The sequence below is a fragment of the Adiantum capillus-veneris genome, chromosome 23 (assembly GCF_014529385.1).
Source record: "Adiantum capillus-veneris isolate H3 chromosome 23, ASM1452938v2, whole genome shotgun sequence".
Classification (NCBI taxonomy): Eukaryota; Viridiplantae; Streptophyta; class Polypodiopsida; order Polypodiales; family Pteridaceae; genus Adiantum; species Adiantum capillus-veneris.
Genome location: NC_140953.1, coordinates 145,489,828 through 145,507,363, shown reverse-complemented (window position 1 = coordinate 145,507,363; position 17,536 = coordinate 145,489,828). Strand labels below are relative to the sequence as shown.

Genomic DNA, 17,536 nt, shown 5'->3' with positions numbered 1-17,536 from the left:
ACCAAAGGGGAAATTTTGGTGGATTCAACGTATTAAAGTCGAAAGCTGCCAGTAGGTTTGCATGAAAAAAAGAGACGAGTATTCATTAGGTCTTCATGAATCTTTTAGAGTCTCTTACAACAATATGTTCAAGCCCAAGTTGGGTTGACCCCAACAATCAACCCCTTCACGAAAACTTGGCATATTTTGTCATCTCCCCTTAAACTAGTTCACTGTGGTTTTTAACAACACCTAATCTGACGGACTTTTGATAGATCAAAATCATGGCTTCACTAAAAAGGACTAGGCTAGCATGAATTTCTTGATTGAAATTCTTACTTAAAAATAACTACATATTTCTACTGTAAATCAGGGCACTACTTTGATTGTTATCATTGGTTGTTGATGATTACATATGCTTTGTATATTCATCTATACTCACACAGCTTAGTGAAAAAATCAGAGTTCGCTTAAATAGAAACGTTGTGGTTAGGATACTATAGTGGACGTGTATATTATGGAGTGATGTCCATTTACTAGTCTAACTTTTTGCAAGGTTTTAAAGAAATAACTAGAAGCTTTGGCTTTTGCTACACTATGTGCTTGTGTTTCATTGAAAAGATTATGGTAGGAGTGATGTTTTGTATTCACTAAATATAGATCTCTTGGACTAGTAGACTACTTCCTATCATCCTGAATTTTGCTAAAATTTTGGTAGTCTTTGATCTGCCTTTTGATTCTATCACTATTTTTGGGCTAACTATTAGCATTTGAAGTTTCCCTCTCTTCTTGAACTTTTTGAAATTTCACATCTAGATACTTGCATTACCTTTTTATTTTTTTGATTCCTACTCTAAGCCATGCTATTTTACATCTGGGACTAGTTACCCTCAAGTGGGCTAACACATGGGTTGCCTTTTCCATAGTTTACATCTTTGAACCTCTGAAGGCCGTTCTCCACCTTTGCCTCGACTTCTTTTGATCTCAAAATAAGTAATGATTTTTGTATTTTGCATGCTACTTAGCTTTTTTTTTCCTAAACTTGGCCTCTTGCAGCAATATAGAGACATGCCCATCAAACTTTACATCCGCCGGTTTATTCTCTATCATCAGCCTACACGTGGAGGCAAAAGTCTAATATGAATTTGGAAAACCATCAAGCATTGTCTCCACAAGAGAATTAGCAAGAATGACCTCACCAATGGCAATTAGATGCTCATTCGTATCTTTAATCTCCACATCGTACCCCATGATCCTTTTATATTTGTGCTAGGAAAATGTGTAGAGTAATGGAATGCTTGGTAGAAAGCACAATCATCACATGATCCTTCCCGTCCTTAGTATCCCAACATGCATGTTTGGAAATAGGCAAGAAAACTCTATCAATAGAATTGCTAGAACGTGTATCATCATCCACATACAATGTATCCATAGATTACATGCACCTTTCTGGAGGAAAAATTGCACAAAATAGATGTGCAATCTAGCACAACCCACAAAAGACTATAAAGTTCCTATTTTGCAAAAATCTGCACCGTACAAAGACTTGCACAAAAGGATGAAATTGCCTACACAGTACTACAAGTAGTGGAAATAGATGCCAAAATGAGCCCAAATCAAAATATTATCACGTATCGAGCTTTATGAGTCGTCCAAAGATTATATTGCAATGTACACGCTCTCACCAAAATTCCCTCAATCTGAGATACTAAGCTAGAAAGGTTTTAGCAATGCTTCCTAGGATGCAAAAGACTACTCTAATGCCAATTTTTGGAAATACGGCTACAAGGGGATGCACACAAAGATGAAGAAGTTTTAGTGTGCTTACCACACACTTAATTTCTACTCAATTTCTTTCTCTCTCTTTGCAAAAGCATTTTGGAATAGCACTAATTTAACTTCTAATTGATTTTTGCTTGGACGCATTCATGGCTTATGCCTAGAGCCACTACCCTTACATAAGTAATTAGTACAAAATTATGTGTTTGATTAGTTCAAGCAATAGACTTCTATCAAATGTCTATCCTCACATCTTGATTATTGTAGGTTAATGTACTTTCCTTCAATTTATGGTAAAAAACCATTGATGTGAAGGATTAGTGTTAGCTAAAGCCAATTTTCAAGTCTTCTTTTAGTGCTTTTTGGGTGGTTTTCACTTGACTTATGCTCAAAACTAAATCCATCATTTAAAATATCTAATAGAATGTTTCAATAAAACTCTATACTAGTTTCCTAGTGTTCCTAAGATCTAAAAACAAAGGTATCAAGCATCCCTAATTACACCTCTATAATTAGGTTGTGTGTGTGTGTGTGTCAGTGTCTCTGTCTGTGTAGCTATTTTTACTCGAATAATAAGACATAAATGAACTTTAACATTCAAAAGACAATTGGCTTTAGAGAAAAGACAATAATTAGTACAAAAACAAATCAATCTCAGAAATATCTTTGTACATGGCTTATGAGAAGCCTCATTCAAGTATACAATGATAGTGATCCAATAAAAAAGTACTTTCCCAGTAGTAGGAGCAAGTGTAATCTTCCTACTAGTGTAATCATGGACAAACATTAGCTTTAAGTCAAAAAAAATCCAAGAAAGGATAGAATCCTCACCTTTTATAAGGTTCAACTCTTCAATCTTGCCCAAGGTGGTAGAAAGTCCCATGATCACAATACTTGGTGGTTGCAGGTTTCCAAGAAGCTACTATGGCCGCCCCTGCTTGGGTAGTGGGGGTTGCGAGGGAGAGAGAGTAAGACTTAGCGCCAGGTAGCCTTGAGAGCACGATGAGCTACAATAGGGACAAGGGACAAAAGAGAGAGAGAGAGAGAGAGGGTAAATATCAAGAGGCATAAATGCCACGATCATCCAACATTGTATTATGGGTGGCTACCCCATAGGGGGAAAGAAAAGGAGGAGGGTTCCCGTTCTTTTAAAGCCGATCAATATGATGGTCAGAGTTCGCCTAGGTGGTTTGATCATGGTTTATAGGTATCCCAGAGAAAAGTCAATTTTTTTGTACTGGGTTAAATGCTGGTTATATATGCACTTGTGTGTGTGTGCACGCGCATGTGCACTCACTTTGTGTGTGGGAGCCCACCCCATTCAAAATAAAGTAGTTTTTAGAGAGTCCATTGGATTTTTTGACTAAATTAGAGGATAATTGTGTGAGTCTAAACATGGGGTATGGGTGGACTCCAAGCTTTCAATTAACTAAGTTGAAAAGACTTGGTGGGTCTGATGACTTGATCGAGCAAGCGCTTCCCTTTGTTTGCTTATGGCCAACTGGCTAAGCCTATCATCGCTAATGCACGCGACAGTATTAGGATTCATTTTTGTCTATGATCCATTGCCTTAACAAAAGTGGTTTGCTTAACAAAACAATATTGGGCTAGCTTTTGTAAAATCTCTCCCTTTATTTAAAATAATCACTGACTTAGCTAGAAGTTTCACATTGTTTCCCAGCACCAAAACATTGTCCCTTGAGTGCTTGCTCCCAAGGTGAATGCTAAGCACAATGATTATCGACATCATTTTCCACCTTACAAAAAAAAAGGAGCATCCACAACTCTTGACAACTAGAGGAGGTAGAGAATTTGTTGTAAGAGCATGAGAAATTCATTTGTTGTGAATACCATATAAATAGGGTGTTGTTTCATTTTATTGACTCCCATATCCTGGCATGAAACAACTTGCTGCCATGGTCCTAGAAAAGAGACCAAGAGTGATTTCGCATCTTTTTGAGAAGTATCCCATACCTACTCACATTACAAGGATTAACCATTGCTTGAAATATAGTTATTTACAAATTGGATTAGTTATGTCTATATATTGTGTAAACTAGGATTTGTGGCAAATCATCTTATCCACAAAAACCACACATCCAAGCACTGCAATAGCTATTGGCACTTTCCAGACACCATGGTGGCTTTGAGGCACAGCCTTCAGCATTCTGAAGGAAGAATAGCTCAAGCAGCGCAAGAAAAATCCCACTCCACAGCTTTTTTGGAATAAGGCCTTTGAGAAATCCTGCTACCCAGACACCCACCCACCCATGTGCATGCAAATATACCAAGGCAAACATTTCAGATTGTCATCACAAATGGCTGAAAAAAAAAACTTAGCTCACAAGCAGTTACCAGTGGCAGTTGTTGAAGCTGATTCAAATGGTCCACATGGAGCTTTGCATTGGAAAGGGCAGCTATCCACAAGGCAGGAGGGGTATCAGAGTAAGCTTGAGAAACTACTTGGAACGCCGTGCGAGCTCCCTGGTTAATAGAACTCAGAATCTTTGCCTCTCGTGCTTCCCGATACCTGAGAAGATTGACACTCTTAGCTGTGGCTTGGCAGCAGGATTCCAGGCTGAGTCGTACCTTATGTAACCCCTTAGCATTTGTAGGGGCCAAAGATTTATTTGACCGTGCATGGGTACAATCACACGGGGAGCCAATCCTATGAAGTTTCTGGTTGTTGAAAGATAATCCTGAAGAAAACTTATTCCTGTTCAGTGACAAATTCGTGAAGAAACGTCAACAACAGCAGCCACTTTGTGGCGGCTTTGATTCTTGCCTGCATATTTCCACCACCAGCAGCATCAAGTCGCGAACTTCCTTGTCTACAACAAAAATATTGAGGTCATCAATTCAGTAAACAGAAGCAAGAAAAAAAGTCAACTGCGAGACAGTTGAGAGAGAGATATTCTCTTGTAACATTCTTTAGCAGCTGCAAAAGACTTTGAATGTCAAACCAGCTCCAGGAGTCAAGAAGCAGCCTTTGACAAGAGCACTGAACCTTCAACATCAAACATAGGGCGAGTGCTTTTCCAACCACTACTCTAATGAAAGCTTGATTCATGCTCTCTTGTCTTGACAAAAAACATCTCATTATATACACAACTATGCACAAAAGACGCCTTGGTCCAGAGAGAGCCTCTATGATTAAATTCAGACTGCAGACGCCACATGAGTTCTCCTGGACGGAGGAGACTGTATGTTATATGCCTTGGCAAAGCTGGTCAAAGAGATCTTCATCTTAGTACCTTCCCTTGGCCTTTGTAGTAGTCCATGGAGAACAAATGGATTCCTCCCTCTCATTCAATTTGGTTGTGCAAGAGATCTGAATCCTACTTTGGAATTCCCCATAGAGAGATGATGGAGTGGATGCAGATGATTTTGGTGTGACGGGTTTTAGGGTTAGGGTTTCTATGTCGAGGTCATAAGCGCATCTGATCAACGCATCCATCTGCCTTTCAGAAATTCACTCTCCCTAGAAGGTGGTCCATGCTAATCTCTATGTCAAAGCCAAAATCCTCTGAGCTGTGACAGTTTCTTTGAGTGGTATTTGCACCTGTGTGTGGCACTGGGACATCCGAGCGACCTTCGGGTCTTGGTCTAACGAAGAAGGAACATAAGAAATCCCAAACTTTTGAAGTCTTAACGAGTGGACCAAATTATAAATTGGGTTAGGATTCATATTCCTAACCCCCAACAACTTATAAAGTTTGCCAAGGGGCCCAAATCATTAAAGGACACAGACACACACACACACACACACACACACACACACACACACAAACCTTTGCAAAAGGCTGATGATGTGGCAGTTGTAAGGACGCCCGTGCTTTGTGCTCCACTGATGACGTGGCAATAGGTACGGACCAGCCCTATGGGCGTTTTTGACCAGATGCTTTCAAGACATGATGCTTTTCATGATCAGCTTTTGAATTTGAGGCCAAAGGCCTTAAAATATGTAATACGGGCTCTCTCGAGATTTTCTACATAAAGAACAAAGGAGAGCTGCCAAACTTTGTACCTAAGGAAAACCAAAAGGAGCGCCGCTCTTTAAGGCCAGTGCCATCTAAGGGTGCAACTCTGCCACTCCATGTCTCGCGTGGATTCTCTCTCTCTCTTTCTCTTTTGAAGTTATTTTGAAGTACTAAAAGTGTTGCTAAGTATGTAGATTGCAGGTATCACCGTGTTTCCGTCCAATCACGCTCGCCGGAAGTGATTACAATGATATCTCTACTTTCTTGCCCTTAGCAAACTGAAGCACGATCCTATCAACATGGATGGAGGCCCCGGAGATCACACTGTAGAAGGCAGGAACCCGCACAATCCTTCCACACAAAGGCAACCAGAAGAGACACACGCTCAGTATGTTCTACGACAATTGGTGCAGCTAGCATAGCAACAAAAACGGAATCCAATCGATGATTGAATTGACTTGGAGGCCTCGTATATCTACTTGGGATCTTTGAAGCCTCCTATTGCGCCCGTTGTACCGCAACCACCCCCTCATATCCATGTTTCACTCCCTCCAAATTCTAACGTGGCCTCCTCACATCAGAGTTACAGGGATGTCTCTCAATTTTCGGGGGGCATCTTCAAACAAATGGCCTCAGGAGAACATTCTCGTGCGGTAACGGATTCTTCACCTCCGTTACCCTTAACTACCCCACCCTCCACTCCGGCCCCACCACCGACTGCTCCCCCTCCGGTTGCTTACACTACGGATGGGTAGCACCATCATTATTACTATTACTCCACATCCCCCGACGGCGGAATCCGGGCCAATACCATTCAAGGATGGTGGAGCCACAGTAAAATTTTTCACCTTCTCCGGCATGCAAGATTCTCATAAAGCCCTCAAACTCCTCCAACAGTTTGACGTCATGTTTAGCATGGGAATTTCACGGAAGAATCCAAGTTTTTTAGAGTCACCTCTTTCCTTGAAAATACTGCTTTGACATGGTAGGCTGCCCTCATGAAGAAGCTTGAGAGTCCTAAAACTTGGGTTGATTTTAAACTGGCTTTCTATCCGAGTTTTCTTGATGATACATTTGAAGTCGACATACTTGCAACTTGGTCGGGCGTATCCATCCGACACTCTCGCAACTTATCACCAAAGATTTTGAGACGCATATCTACTGGTATCTACTTTCAAAGACATCACTTTTGCATAACACATTGAGAAGTACACAATGGGCTTGCCTTTTCCATTGAAGGATTACTACATAGGCAAAGTGGTCTCCAATATGAGGCAATTAATGTCCCATGCCAAAGTTGATTATCACATCATGAGAAAGGAATTAGTCTTCCAAACTACACGACCATCACAGAATGCCACTTCCCGCAGTAACACGTCTTCCACTCAACAACAACCTCCTTCAGGCTCTTCCCACTTCCCACACCCCAGACCACCGTTTCAACTAACTCCTCAACAGATGGAACAACAACAAGAGGCCTCGCCCTTCAGTAGGATTGATTCCAGATCTCCTCAAAGAGCCTGGACACGATCCATCCGGGGAACCTTGCAGAGCATGGGGACGAGTTCGAGACAAAGACGGACTTATTTTCTTCGACCCTGGATCAACCAAAACTTCATTTCCACCGACATGGCCGTCCACCTTGGCATTGATAAATACGCGAAGGGAAAATCAATTGAAGCCCAGATAGTGAACGGCACTTATGGTTCAACGACACCTCTGGTGGGCTCTCTCTGAGTCCACGTCCAAGGATTTCTTTTGATAGGTTGCAGGTCTATGGAGGATGCAGTCGATGGGGGTTCATGGCGAGATACAGCAGATTCAGCAGAACGAGAGAGAGAGAGAGAGAGAGAGAGAGAGAGAGAGAGAGAGAGAGAGAGAGAGAGAGAGAGAGAGAGAGAGAGAGAGAGAGAGAGAGAATTTGGTACAGTAAAAACAACAAAAGGACACGCTATGTTGTATTACCATAAAACCTTACATATATATGTAGAGACTTACCATGCAAACTCCACTTTGCACTAATGTTATCTGCATGCCACAAAGCCATATTCCCATGGGCATGACATGCGAGCTGAACCTGGGCTTGAATACCCAACATGTTTATCATGGACTTATCGGGTTGTGATGTTTTGTTAGGGATGCCTTGGTTCCACAAGTATGATGCTCTCCTTCGTGCTCACAATCGAGAGATTCTCTTCACCCATAGAGATAGACAAATAAAACTGTTTTGTTAGGGACGCCCTGGTTCCACAAGTATGATGCCCTCCTTCGTGCTCGCGATCGAGAGGTTCTCTTCACCCATAGAGACAGACAAATAAAACTGGATGTAAAATTTTGGGGCGAGTATGTACCCATAGTATCTGCTTGTTCTATCAAGAAATTAATCAAGAGACCTCTTTTTACTTACATGATCTATGCAAACTCTAACTCTACTCATGAATTTGTTTCTTTATCCTCTCAAGATCAAAGTCATTTACACTTCTTACAGCATTACCCTGATTGTTTTTAAGAACCCCCGCCTGGGGTATTGCCCTCAGTACACCCTGAAGATCATGAAATTTCACTTCTTCCTGAGTCTGGCCCTCCCACTCGCGCACCTTACGGCCATAGTAAAGCACAACAAGATGAAATTTTCAGCCAGATCACTAAGTTATTGAACAAGGGATATGTTCAACCAAGCTCTTCGCCCTTTGTTCCCCAATTCTCGTAGTACAGACAAAGGATGGTTCTTGGCGCATGTGTATTGATTACCGTGCCTTGAACAAGCTCACCATTAAAACCCGTTTCTATATTCCATGCATCAATGATATTTTGATCAACTTTAGGGATCATCTTACTTCAATTGTATAGATATGAAGAGTAGCTACAATCAGATTTGCATCAAGCCAACCAATGCGTACCAAAGACACCTTTCTATATCACTTTCGAGCTCTACGAATTTTTGGTCATGCTTTTTGGATTCACAAATGCCCCCACCACCTTCAATCGCATCATAAAGCGTATTTTCAGGAAGCACCGTGATTTTGTTGGCACTTTCTTCGGCGATTATCTTCTCCAAGAATGAGGACAGCCATCGCAGACATCTCGCTATGGTATTTGAAGAACTCCGCAACCGATTATCAACGGGAAGAAAAGTGATTTCTTTAACACGCAGATCCACTACCTCGACACATCATATCGGCAGAAGGAGTTCGAATGGATCTTGAGAAAGTAAAGGCGCAGATCCACTACCTCAGACACATCATATCAGCAAAAGGAGTTTGAATGGTCCCACCTCACCTCCATTCATGACGTTCGCAGTTTCTTGCACCTTGCCTCTTATTATCAGCAATTTATTGCACACTTTGCCACACCCCTGCTTGACTGAACCAAGAAAAGAGCTATCTTCACATACACTCCTACGGAAATTACGGCTTTCGACACATTGAAGGACAAACTCCGCACTGATCCCGTATTGGTCTTCCAGATTTACAGAAATCTTTCGTAGTAAAATGCGACGCCTGTAGTACTAGTTTGGGAGCAGTACTTGAACAAGATGGGCATGTTGTTCCCTACAAGAGTCGTCGCCTCCGAACTGAGGAGCGGTCCGATAACATCTATAAGAAGGAATTACTTGTTGTTTTGCATGCCCTAGTATCTTGGAAGCATTACCTCATTGGAACAGAATTTGTTGTGGAAACAAACCATCAGAGCCTCCATTATTTTATGGATCTAACCGAGATCTCCGAGAAGCAAATGAGATGGGCAAATTTCTTATCACTCTTCCACTTCATATCAACTTTGTCGAAGGCAAAAATAACAAAGTAGTAGATGCACTTTCACGATGACCCTATGCCGCTTCCGTTAATATCGTTGCTCGCAGAGCTTGATGCCCTAAAGAATTTGTATTCCACGGGTCCCCAATTTGCCCATACCTTTGAAAGACTTATGTCTGGATTCTCTGTCCCAAGCTACAAAGTGAAGGATGGATATCTTCTATACCATGGAAAGCTTTGCATTGCGCGTGCTCTTCAACCCAAGATCTTGTTCGAATCTCATGCCCCACTATAGGCAGGGCATCGCGGTATTCACCCCACAAACCTCACTATTGACGACTTCCTTTATTGGCCTGCTCTCCTCAAAGATGTTGAGAAGTATGTTTTTGAATGCCTCACCTGCCAAAAAGTCAAGTACAACCATCAGATAGCCTTTAGATTGTTACATCCTCTCCCCATTCCTACTCAGCCATGGGAAAGTATTGCAATGGACTTCATTTTCGACTTGCCACTACATTGTCTGGTTGTAATGGCATCTGGACCATTATTGACCGATTCATTATTGATGTTTTTGGCCAATCGAAAAATTATTTCGCTTATGCATAAATGTCATCATTGCACCAGTACGCATATTTGTCTTATGTATGAATGCAAGTTGTTCCTCTTTTACTTTTCGTGCAATCGAGGATGATTGCTTTGATTTTAGAAGGCAATATGTAACCGGTTTTAGGGCTAGGGTTTTTGTGTCGAGGTGATGAACACATCTAATCATCAATGCATCTGTATGGCCAGTCACAAATTCACTCTCCCTAGAAAGGTGGTCCATGCCAATCTCTATGTCAAAGCCAGAATCCTCTGTGTCGTGACAGTTTCTCTACGTGGTATTTGAACCTGTGTGTGGCACTAGGAACAGTTAAGTGACCTTCGGGTCTTGGTCTAACCGCTGAGTTTTGCAGGTTCCGACCGGGGGCCTAAACCCAAGAAGAAGAAGAAGAAGAAGGAACATAAGAAATCCCAAACTTCTGAAGTCTCAACGAGTGGCCCAAATTATAAATTGGGTTAGGAATAAAATTCCTAACCCCAACAACTTATAAAGTTTGCCGAGGGGCCTAAATTATTAAAGGGGACATACACAAAAAAAACTAAAAAAACTAAAAAAAAACTGTGTAAAAGGCTGATGACATGGCAGATGTATGGATGCCCACGATTTGCGCTCGACTGGTGACATGGCAACACGTACGGACCAGCCCTATGGGCCCTTAATTTTGACCAGATTCTTTCAAGACTTGATGCTTTTCATGATCAGCTTTTGAGTTTGAGGCCAAGGGCCTTTAAATATGTAATACGGGCTCTCTCTGGATTTTCTACAAAGGAGAGCTCTCGAACTAAGTACCTTTGCAACATAAGAATAAAGAAATATCAAAAGGGGCAGCTTTTGAGTTTGAGGCCAAGGGCCTTTAAATATGTAATACGGGCTCTCTCTCTGGATTTTCTACAAAGGAGAGCTCTCGAACTAAGTACATTTGCAACATAAGAATAAAGAAATACCGAAAGGGGCGTCAGTCTTTGGGGCCAGTGCCATCTAGGGGTGGAACCCTGCCACTCCGTGTCTTGCGTGGATTCTCTCTCTCTCTCTATCTTTCTCTTTTGAAGTTGTTTTGAAGTACTAAGTGTTACTAAGTGTGTAGATTGCAGTTATCTCTGTGTTTCCGTCCGATCACTCGCCAAAAGTGATTACATTTGGAGTCACACCATAGGGTTTCCAGTACCATGGCGTTTATGAGCTGTTACAGGAGGATTCTTACAGCTAATATCATTTGGTTACTAGCATTGGACCACATGGTTTCGCTGCACCGCTAGAGATGGATATTTCATTTATTGTATCATTTGAGGTCTCATGCGGTTGTATATTAACCTATGGTCGAGTTTTAAGTAATGCAAAAGGTCAAAGCCCCACTTTTGCTAAAAAACACACACACACGCTCACATAGCTTTATTCATCTTTTAGAGGCCAAATTCCACCTATGAGACATATACATGTGTGTGTCCTACGAGTATCTAGAAAACAGGACAAAATTGCAGAAAATAAACCTACTACAAAACAAATCAGACTGACATAGGGCTGTGAGGGATGAGGGGGATGGAGCTCTAACTCTAATGGATGAGGAACTATATGCATAGCGGAGTACAACCATGAAATTCAAAGGGCTAGTTAGCTCCATCCGGTACCAAACAGAGGGTGTAGTACGGCATGCATAGATGTGTAGAACAGTGAAGAGTCCCCGCAGTATAGAGGCAGGGTCTGAGAAGGCCCACTCTATCTCCCTATGTTTGGTTTGTTCATGTCATGGTTTGATCTCTCGGATGCCCTATGATGTCCTCTTTGTGCTTGGTATCCTAGTGCCTAGGGTTGTATATGAGCTCGAACAATCTTTGCCTGTTGTAGTGTGGCCCTTCTCTGAGTGTCGGTGGGTGGAACTGGGGAAACTCTCTGAAAGAAGTCCCTAAGTTGTGATTGTTGCCCTCCACTAGTGTGTGTAGGAAAGTCTCCTATGTCTATGAATCCCTAGTAAGAGGAGACCCAGCTGTCTCTAGTGTCTAGACTCCAACAAGGTGTGGGTGGTCCTATGGAAAGGACTACATATTGGGTTCGTATGCTCTCATATGCTAGACATTTGCATCCATAGTGCTCCTTGTTCTGCATCCCACCTCCACATACCTTGCATGTCCTTCGATCTCTATTCATCTGTATTGTCTGCCCAACCTCAATCTTTAGCTTGTGAGATGAGACCGTTATCAAGAAGTTCGCGAAACAAGTGGGAAGGTGTCGGGCCTCTGGCTGTGAGAGTTCGTAGCTTGACAAATGACAAACACACTTATTTGAAGAAGAAAAACAAAGAGAAATACTCAAACCAGCCATGGAAGCTCTTCTCTCAAACAAACACAAGATCAACAAAAAACTCAATTTTCTTTCATCGAACTAGGTAGCCTTGGATCCAATAGCACAAGTACAGTGCCAATTTGCCAAGCCAAAAACCATAGAGGATTCCTTCGATTCACCATCAACACATAGCCATGGAAGCTTAAGGACTTCCACACACAGTTTAACTCACCTTTTTGAGGAGATTAAACTCTGATTAGGAGCCTCACACGCTCGAAAACAGGAGGGAAGCAAGACGGGACTGCACTAGACCACCATAGAAGAACCCTCTATGTATGATTGATTAGTACACTAAACGTGCAAGTATTTTTTCATGTAAGCTCACCCCCAGCTTTAGCAAAAACTGCACCATCGTTAATGTGGCATTTTGAGCCATTTTCAACCCATTTTTGTGCATTTTTTTGTTAATTTTGACCCAAACTATCTGTTTTTTACATTAAAAATGCCAAATAAGCTTGGAAAATTTCCTAAAATTGTGGGAAAATCCCCCAAAGCCCAATTTTCATTTTAAACTTCATTTTGTTGATGTTTATGAAGTCTGGGCACATTCCCACAGTCACGCATGCCACCTACTATTCCTAAACATTTTCACCTGCATCAAACTTTTTAGATGAGACGAGTGCTCAAGCACGTTGCATTAGGTCCATCAACATTCCCAAAGCATATTAGGAATCATTTACATTAGAAAAGCACTTATAGCATTGCATCCAAGGCCATAACTCCCCGTTATAGTATGCATAAAGCAGCAACCGTTCCCACACATAGCACACTATGTACATGATGGCAATTTTTCCCACTAATCCAAAAGGCATAGAAGTGAGTTTTTAATACATTTTCACATTATCTGCGTGCCACGGCACGACATCATGAGCTGAGAGAGAGAGAGAGAGAGAGAGAGAGACGAGTACAAATCATCAATTGTCGCTTCACCACCTCAATGTATTTTTCATTCTCCTCAACATTGACCTTAGTCTGTTTAGCTACCTCAACAAGATTCTTGATGTCTTTCTCTACAAGAGACTTCCATTGCGTTAATTCATCTTGGAGTCCAAGCATCACAGAGGCTGTGCCTTGCTCCTTACCGTTGGTCTCCAATTTCTCTTTAGATGCTGCTGATTCCTATCTTTCATATGGTTCTTTTTTTTTCCCAAGAAAAAGATCCTTCTATTAGTTAATGAAGCTGCCTATAGGGCTACATCCACCTCTCCGAGAGAGGGCTACAACAACCATGATGGGGAGACTCTCCCAATGACAAAACAGCATATGTACAATGAAACTAAATCAAGAAATGGGAGGAGGGAAAAGCCACACAGGTGGACGGTAGTGCCATTTGAGTACACCCTGGACCATGGCGAAAAAAGGCCAGGACGCCAAAGTCGGAGGAACGCCTCTCTGCGCTCCCTCATGCGGTCGGAGCTGCCCTGAAGTCTCTCAAGTTGTTCTCTGAGAGTGTGGATCAGCTCTAGCCAAATATCACGAGCAGTCTCTGCCGGTGATACAGGGCGAGCCTCAAAGATGCGGAAGCAACGGGCCTGCCAGATGAACCAGAGTGTCAAGCCACTGATGAGCTCCCAGCACTCCTCTCACTGCACCACTCCTGTGGAGTAAGCTCTGTGGCAGGCTGGAGTGTAGGTCGCTCCCCCTACATCACTATCATCCTGCTGGTGGAAGATAGCTCAAGCTGTAGTGCCGGGCCGGTGAGAGTGGACAAGCAGCTACCCCCCAAGTGTACTGCCAAGCCGTGGAGAGAGTAGGCATCAGCCGAAGAACACCAAGCCACACTTGCTGTGCCAAGGGACAGTCCCAAAGACAGTGGCGCTGACTCTGCACAAGATGGTCACAAGCTGCGCATGTGGCCGAGAGACCACTATGCACAAGCGAGCTCCCAACTGCTGTAGCTCTGTGTGCGACTAGCCACTGAAACAAAGTGACTCGCCTCGACTGCCTGGAGTCCCACGACCTCTCCCAGAATGTGACGTCCCAATCGAACAGTGTACTGAAAGAAAGGGACAACTGGGTGGCCTGTAGAAGAGAAAGGGTCCCTCCATAGCCACTCTCCAGGATCCCACTGTACTCGTGCTAGTGGACAGCATTCCCAAGCCCACAGTCTCCAATGTCCAGTCTCAAGAGCAGTTGGGTCAAGATCGATGACACAGGTCCTCCCATAGATGCCCACCACTCGGATCCTCTGAAAACATCACTCAGCCACCTGCGGGGCCTCTACTACAACTCGCTGTAAGTGTCCCTCACCCTATAACTCGAAAAACAGGGATGGAACAGTCTCTGAACAAGCCCGTATTGAGATGAGAACCTCCAGTCGCATGAAGGCTCCCATCCATCTGGGTGCTGCTGACTCGAGAGGTGTGAGCCACTCAACTGGTACTGCCTCTGAGATGTCCAGGCACATGCTCTGCACCCCTCTCATGCCCTGCAACTGAAAGCCTTGCAGCTCCTCTGACAAGCCTGAAAACTGTAGCCAGTCACCTAAAGAGCGTGCTGGACCCGCTGCCATGGGACCCCAGGAAACATGAGGCCGGCTACCAACCACGTGGCCTCTCTGAGTGCTAACCATGGGGTTCCAAACAAGGGGCTGTCAAAGGCGTTCCTCCGTGCAAGTAGGTTGACGCTGCTCCAAGCCTCGCCGCAAGTGCTCCCAAGATCGAAGCAAACCCACAACGAAGCGGTCCTCCAGTCTCCTGCTCAAGCCAACTCTGCGCGTCTGTGTGAAGATCCATCTAGTCGAAGGTTTCCAAGGGCCTCCTGCCTGAGGCACCCTAGCACGAAGCCCCTGCAGCAAGAACTCCTTCCAGGGCTCCTCACCTGGAAGAAGTCCTCGGACGATGAACTTCCCAAGAAGGACTCTGCTCTGCTGTGCTGGGTCTATGATCCCAAGCCCTCCCTGTGAACAAGGAAGAGTGATGACCTGCCAGCCACATTGGCCCGGGCTGTCTGAGTGTCACGCCCTGACCAAAGGAAGTTCCTGATCAGCCTCTCTACCTGGCTGATACAAGAACTTGAGAAGATCCAGCAAGAAGTGATGTACCACATAGTAACCAACAACACCTGGTTGGCCACTACAATTCTGCCAGCCAAAGAAAGTCGTGCGGAGCTCCAATGTAGCAACTTCCTCCTGATAGACAGGAGGAGGGGAGCAATCTGTTGCTCGGGAGACAAGTCTAAACCAACGTGACAGCCCAGGTACTGAACTGTTGTCCCTGGGGGGATCACCTGAAACCCTCCCCTGACATCCAATCGGGTACAGGAGCACTACCAACCAAGAAAGCCCAGTTAGTGTTTTCTCCAGTTGATCAGTGCGCCAGATGCACAACAGGTCTCAAGAGCCTGCTCACAATTGTGAAGGTTGGCCTCCTGGCCATCCAAGTACAAGGCTGAGTCGTCAACAAACTAAGCGTCCAATAGCTCATCTCCGCGAATAGGAAGTGCTAAGCCCCGTAAACCAACCTGCTACGACACCAAAAACCTGCTCATCGCCTCAGCATAGAACAGAAAGAGGAAAGGGGCAAGAGAACAGCCTTGTCTGACCGAACATGTGGGCATGAAATGATCACCTCTACCTCTTGACAAAAGTACTTGACTTTGTGTCTGTCTGTACAAAGCTGACACCCCTCTGATCCAAGCATCTAAGAAGCCTATCCTACGTAGAGTGCCCTCTAGAAAGTCCCAGTCAACTCTGTCGTAAGCCTTCTCAAAATCGAGAAGCCCATCCTACGTAGAGTGCCCTCTAGAAAGTCCCAGTCAACTCTGTCGTAAGCCTTCTCAAAATCGAGAAGAAGAACCACCAGATCCTCACCACGGAGCCGCACTAGGGCAGAGGCCTCCCAAAAAGTAAAGATGTTGTCAAGGATACTGGTTCCTTGACAAAACCTGTCTGAGTCCCATGTATAAGGCTCTCTAGAAGTGGCTGGATCCTCAAACTCAGAGCCTTGGCAAGAATTTTGTAGGCTGAGTTGAGGATGGTGATGGGGCGCCATTGTCGAATCTCATCCAAGGAGCCACCCTCCTTGGGAATGAGGTAGATGAGAACGTCAGTCATGCTGTCGAGCATCTCTCCTGTGTGCAAAATGTACTGAAAAGCACTACAGAGATCTGGGCCAAGCAAGTCCCAGTACTCCAAGAAAAAACTGGGAGTCAAGCCATCCTCACCTAGACAGCTACCACGGGGGAGTGCACTAAGAGCCGTGTGCAACTCCTCAAGCTGAAGTGGAAGCTCAAGCCTTTGACGCATCTCCTCAGTCACAAGGCAAGGCATCTGTGCCCACACCTGCTCCCTGCATGCATCTTGACGCTCTGACTGAGGCTCTGCAGACAATAATTCACGGTAAAAGTCAGTAGCAACTCCACGCATGTCCTCTGGCTCAGAAGCAACTGACCCGTCGGGCCTCCTCAACTGACTGACCTTGGCATGCGTATGTCGAGGTCCCACGGCCTCGAAGAAAGTACCAGTCACTCTGTCACCCACCTGTGTCCACTGAGATGTCCATCGATGGAAAGCAAACTCATGGCGCCGCTCCTCTGTGCTAACAAGCTCCTAGCGAGCCCGCTGTAACTGCTCCTCCAACCAAGGACTGTCTGGATGCTGCTCCTGCATCCTCTGCAAGGAAGCAACGCCCCGTCTGAGACGCTGCTCCTCCTCTCTCACTGCAGCCAGGCGAGCCAAAGACTCTTGGAGAAAAAAGCGACTAAGCTGAGCTAGTCCTGAGGCCACTCTGTCAGCAGGAGAATCCTGCATGTCCAAGCTCTCTGTCCAAAGAGCCTCTACTCGCTCACCGAGTGCAGAGTCTAGCAAGACCCTCTCAGGGATGCGAAGCATCATGCTCCCCCTCCTCTGTCTATCTGCCATTGTGAGGATCACTGGTGCATGGTCCGAGAAGGAAGTCCCTGCCAAAATGCCAACTGTCCCATCCAAGTCACAGAAATGGTCACTAGTGTAGAAGCGATCTATCCGCGATAGATTCACTCCTCCCACTCTGCGGTCCGAACGAGAGAAGGCTAGGCTGTCTGGGCGCCTCACAAAGCTAGAGTTGGATTGGGAGTAATCCGCATCCGAGCATCTTCTAGATAGGTGTGACTGCAGAGAGTGT

The 17,536-nt window shown here is 44.4% G+C and overlaps 1 protein-coding gene across 3 annotated transcripts in view; it reads right to left on the bottom strand.

The window, feature by feature from the left end:
- Nucleotides 1-3,587: 3,587 nt before the first annotated feature.
- Nucleotides 3,588-17,536, bottom strand: part of LOC147428763 (Metallo-hydrolase/oxidoreductase superfamily protein) — a 128,716-nt gene continuing 114,767 nt past the window's right edge. For 2 of the 3 annotated variants that reach the window (XM_086497725.1, XM_086497727.1), the window contains 4 exons: nt 4,544-4,589; nt 4,348-4,457; nt 4,114-4,288; nt 3,588-4,003 (listed from right to left, as the gene is read on the bottom strand). In XM_086497725.1, coding sequence (XP_086353851.1) covers nt 3,815-4,003; nt 4,114-4,288; nt 4,348-4,457; nt 4,544-4,589 — 520 coding nt within the window. In that variant the 3' untranslated portion in view covers nt 3,588-3,814. The remainder of the gene's footprint in view (nt 4,004-4,113; nt 4,289-4,347; nt 4,458-4,543; nt 4,590-17,536) is intronic. The other variant, XM_086497726.1, reaches the window with a different exon arrangement.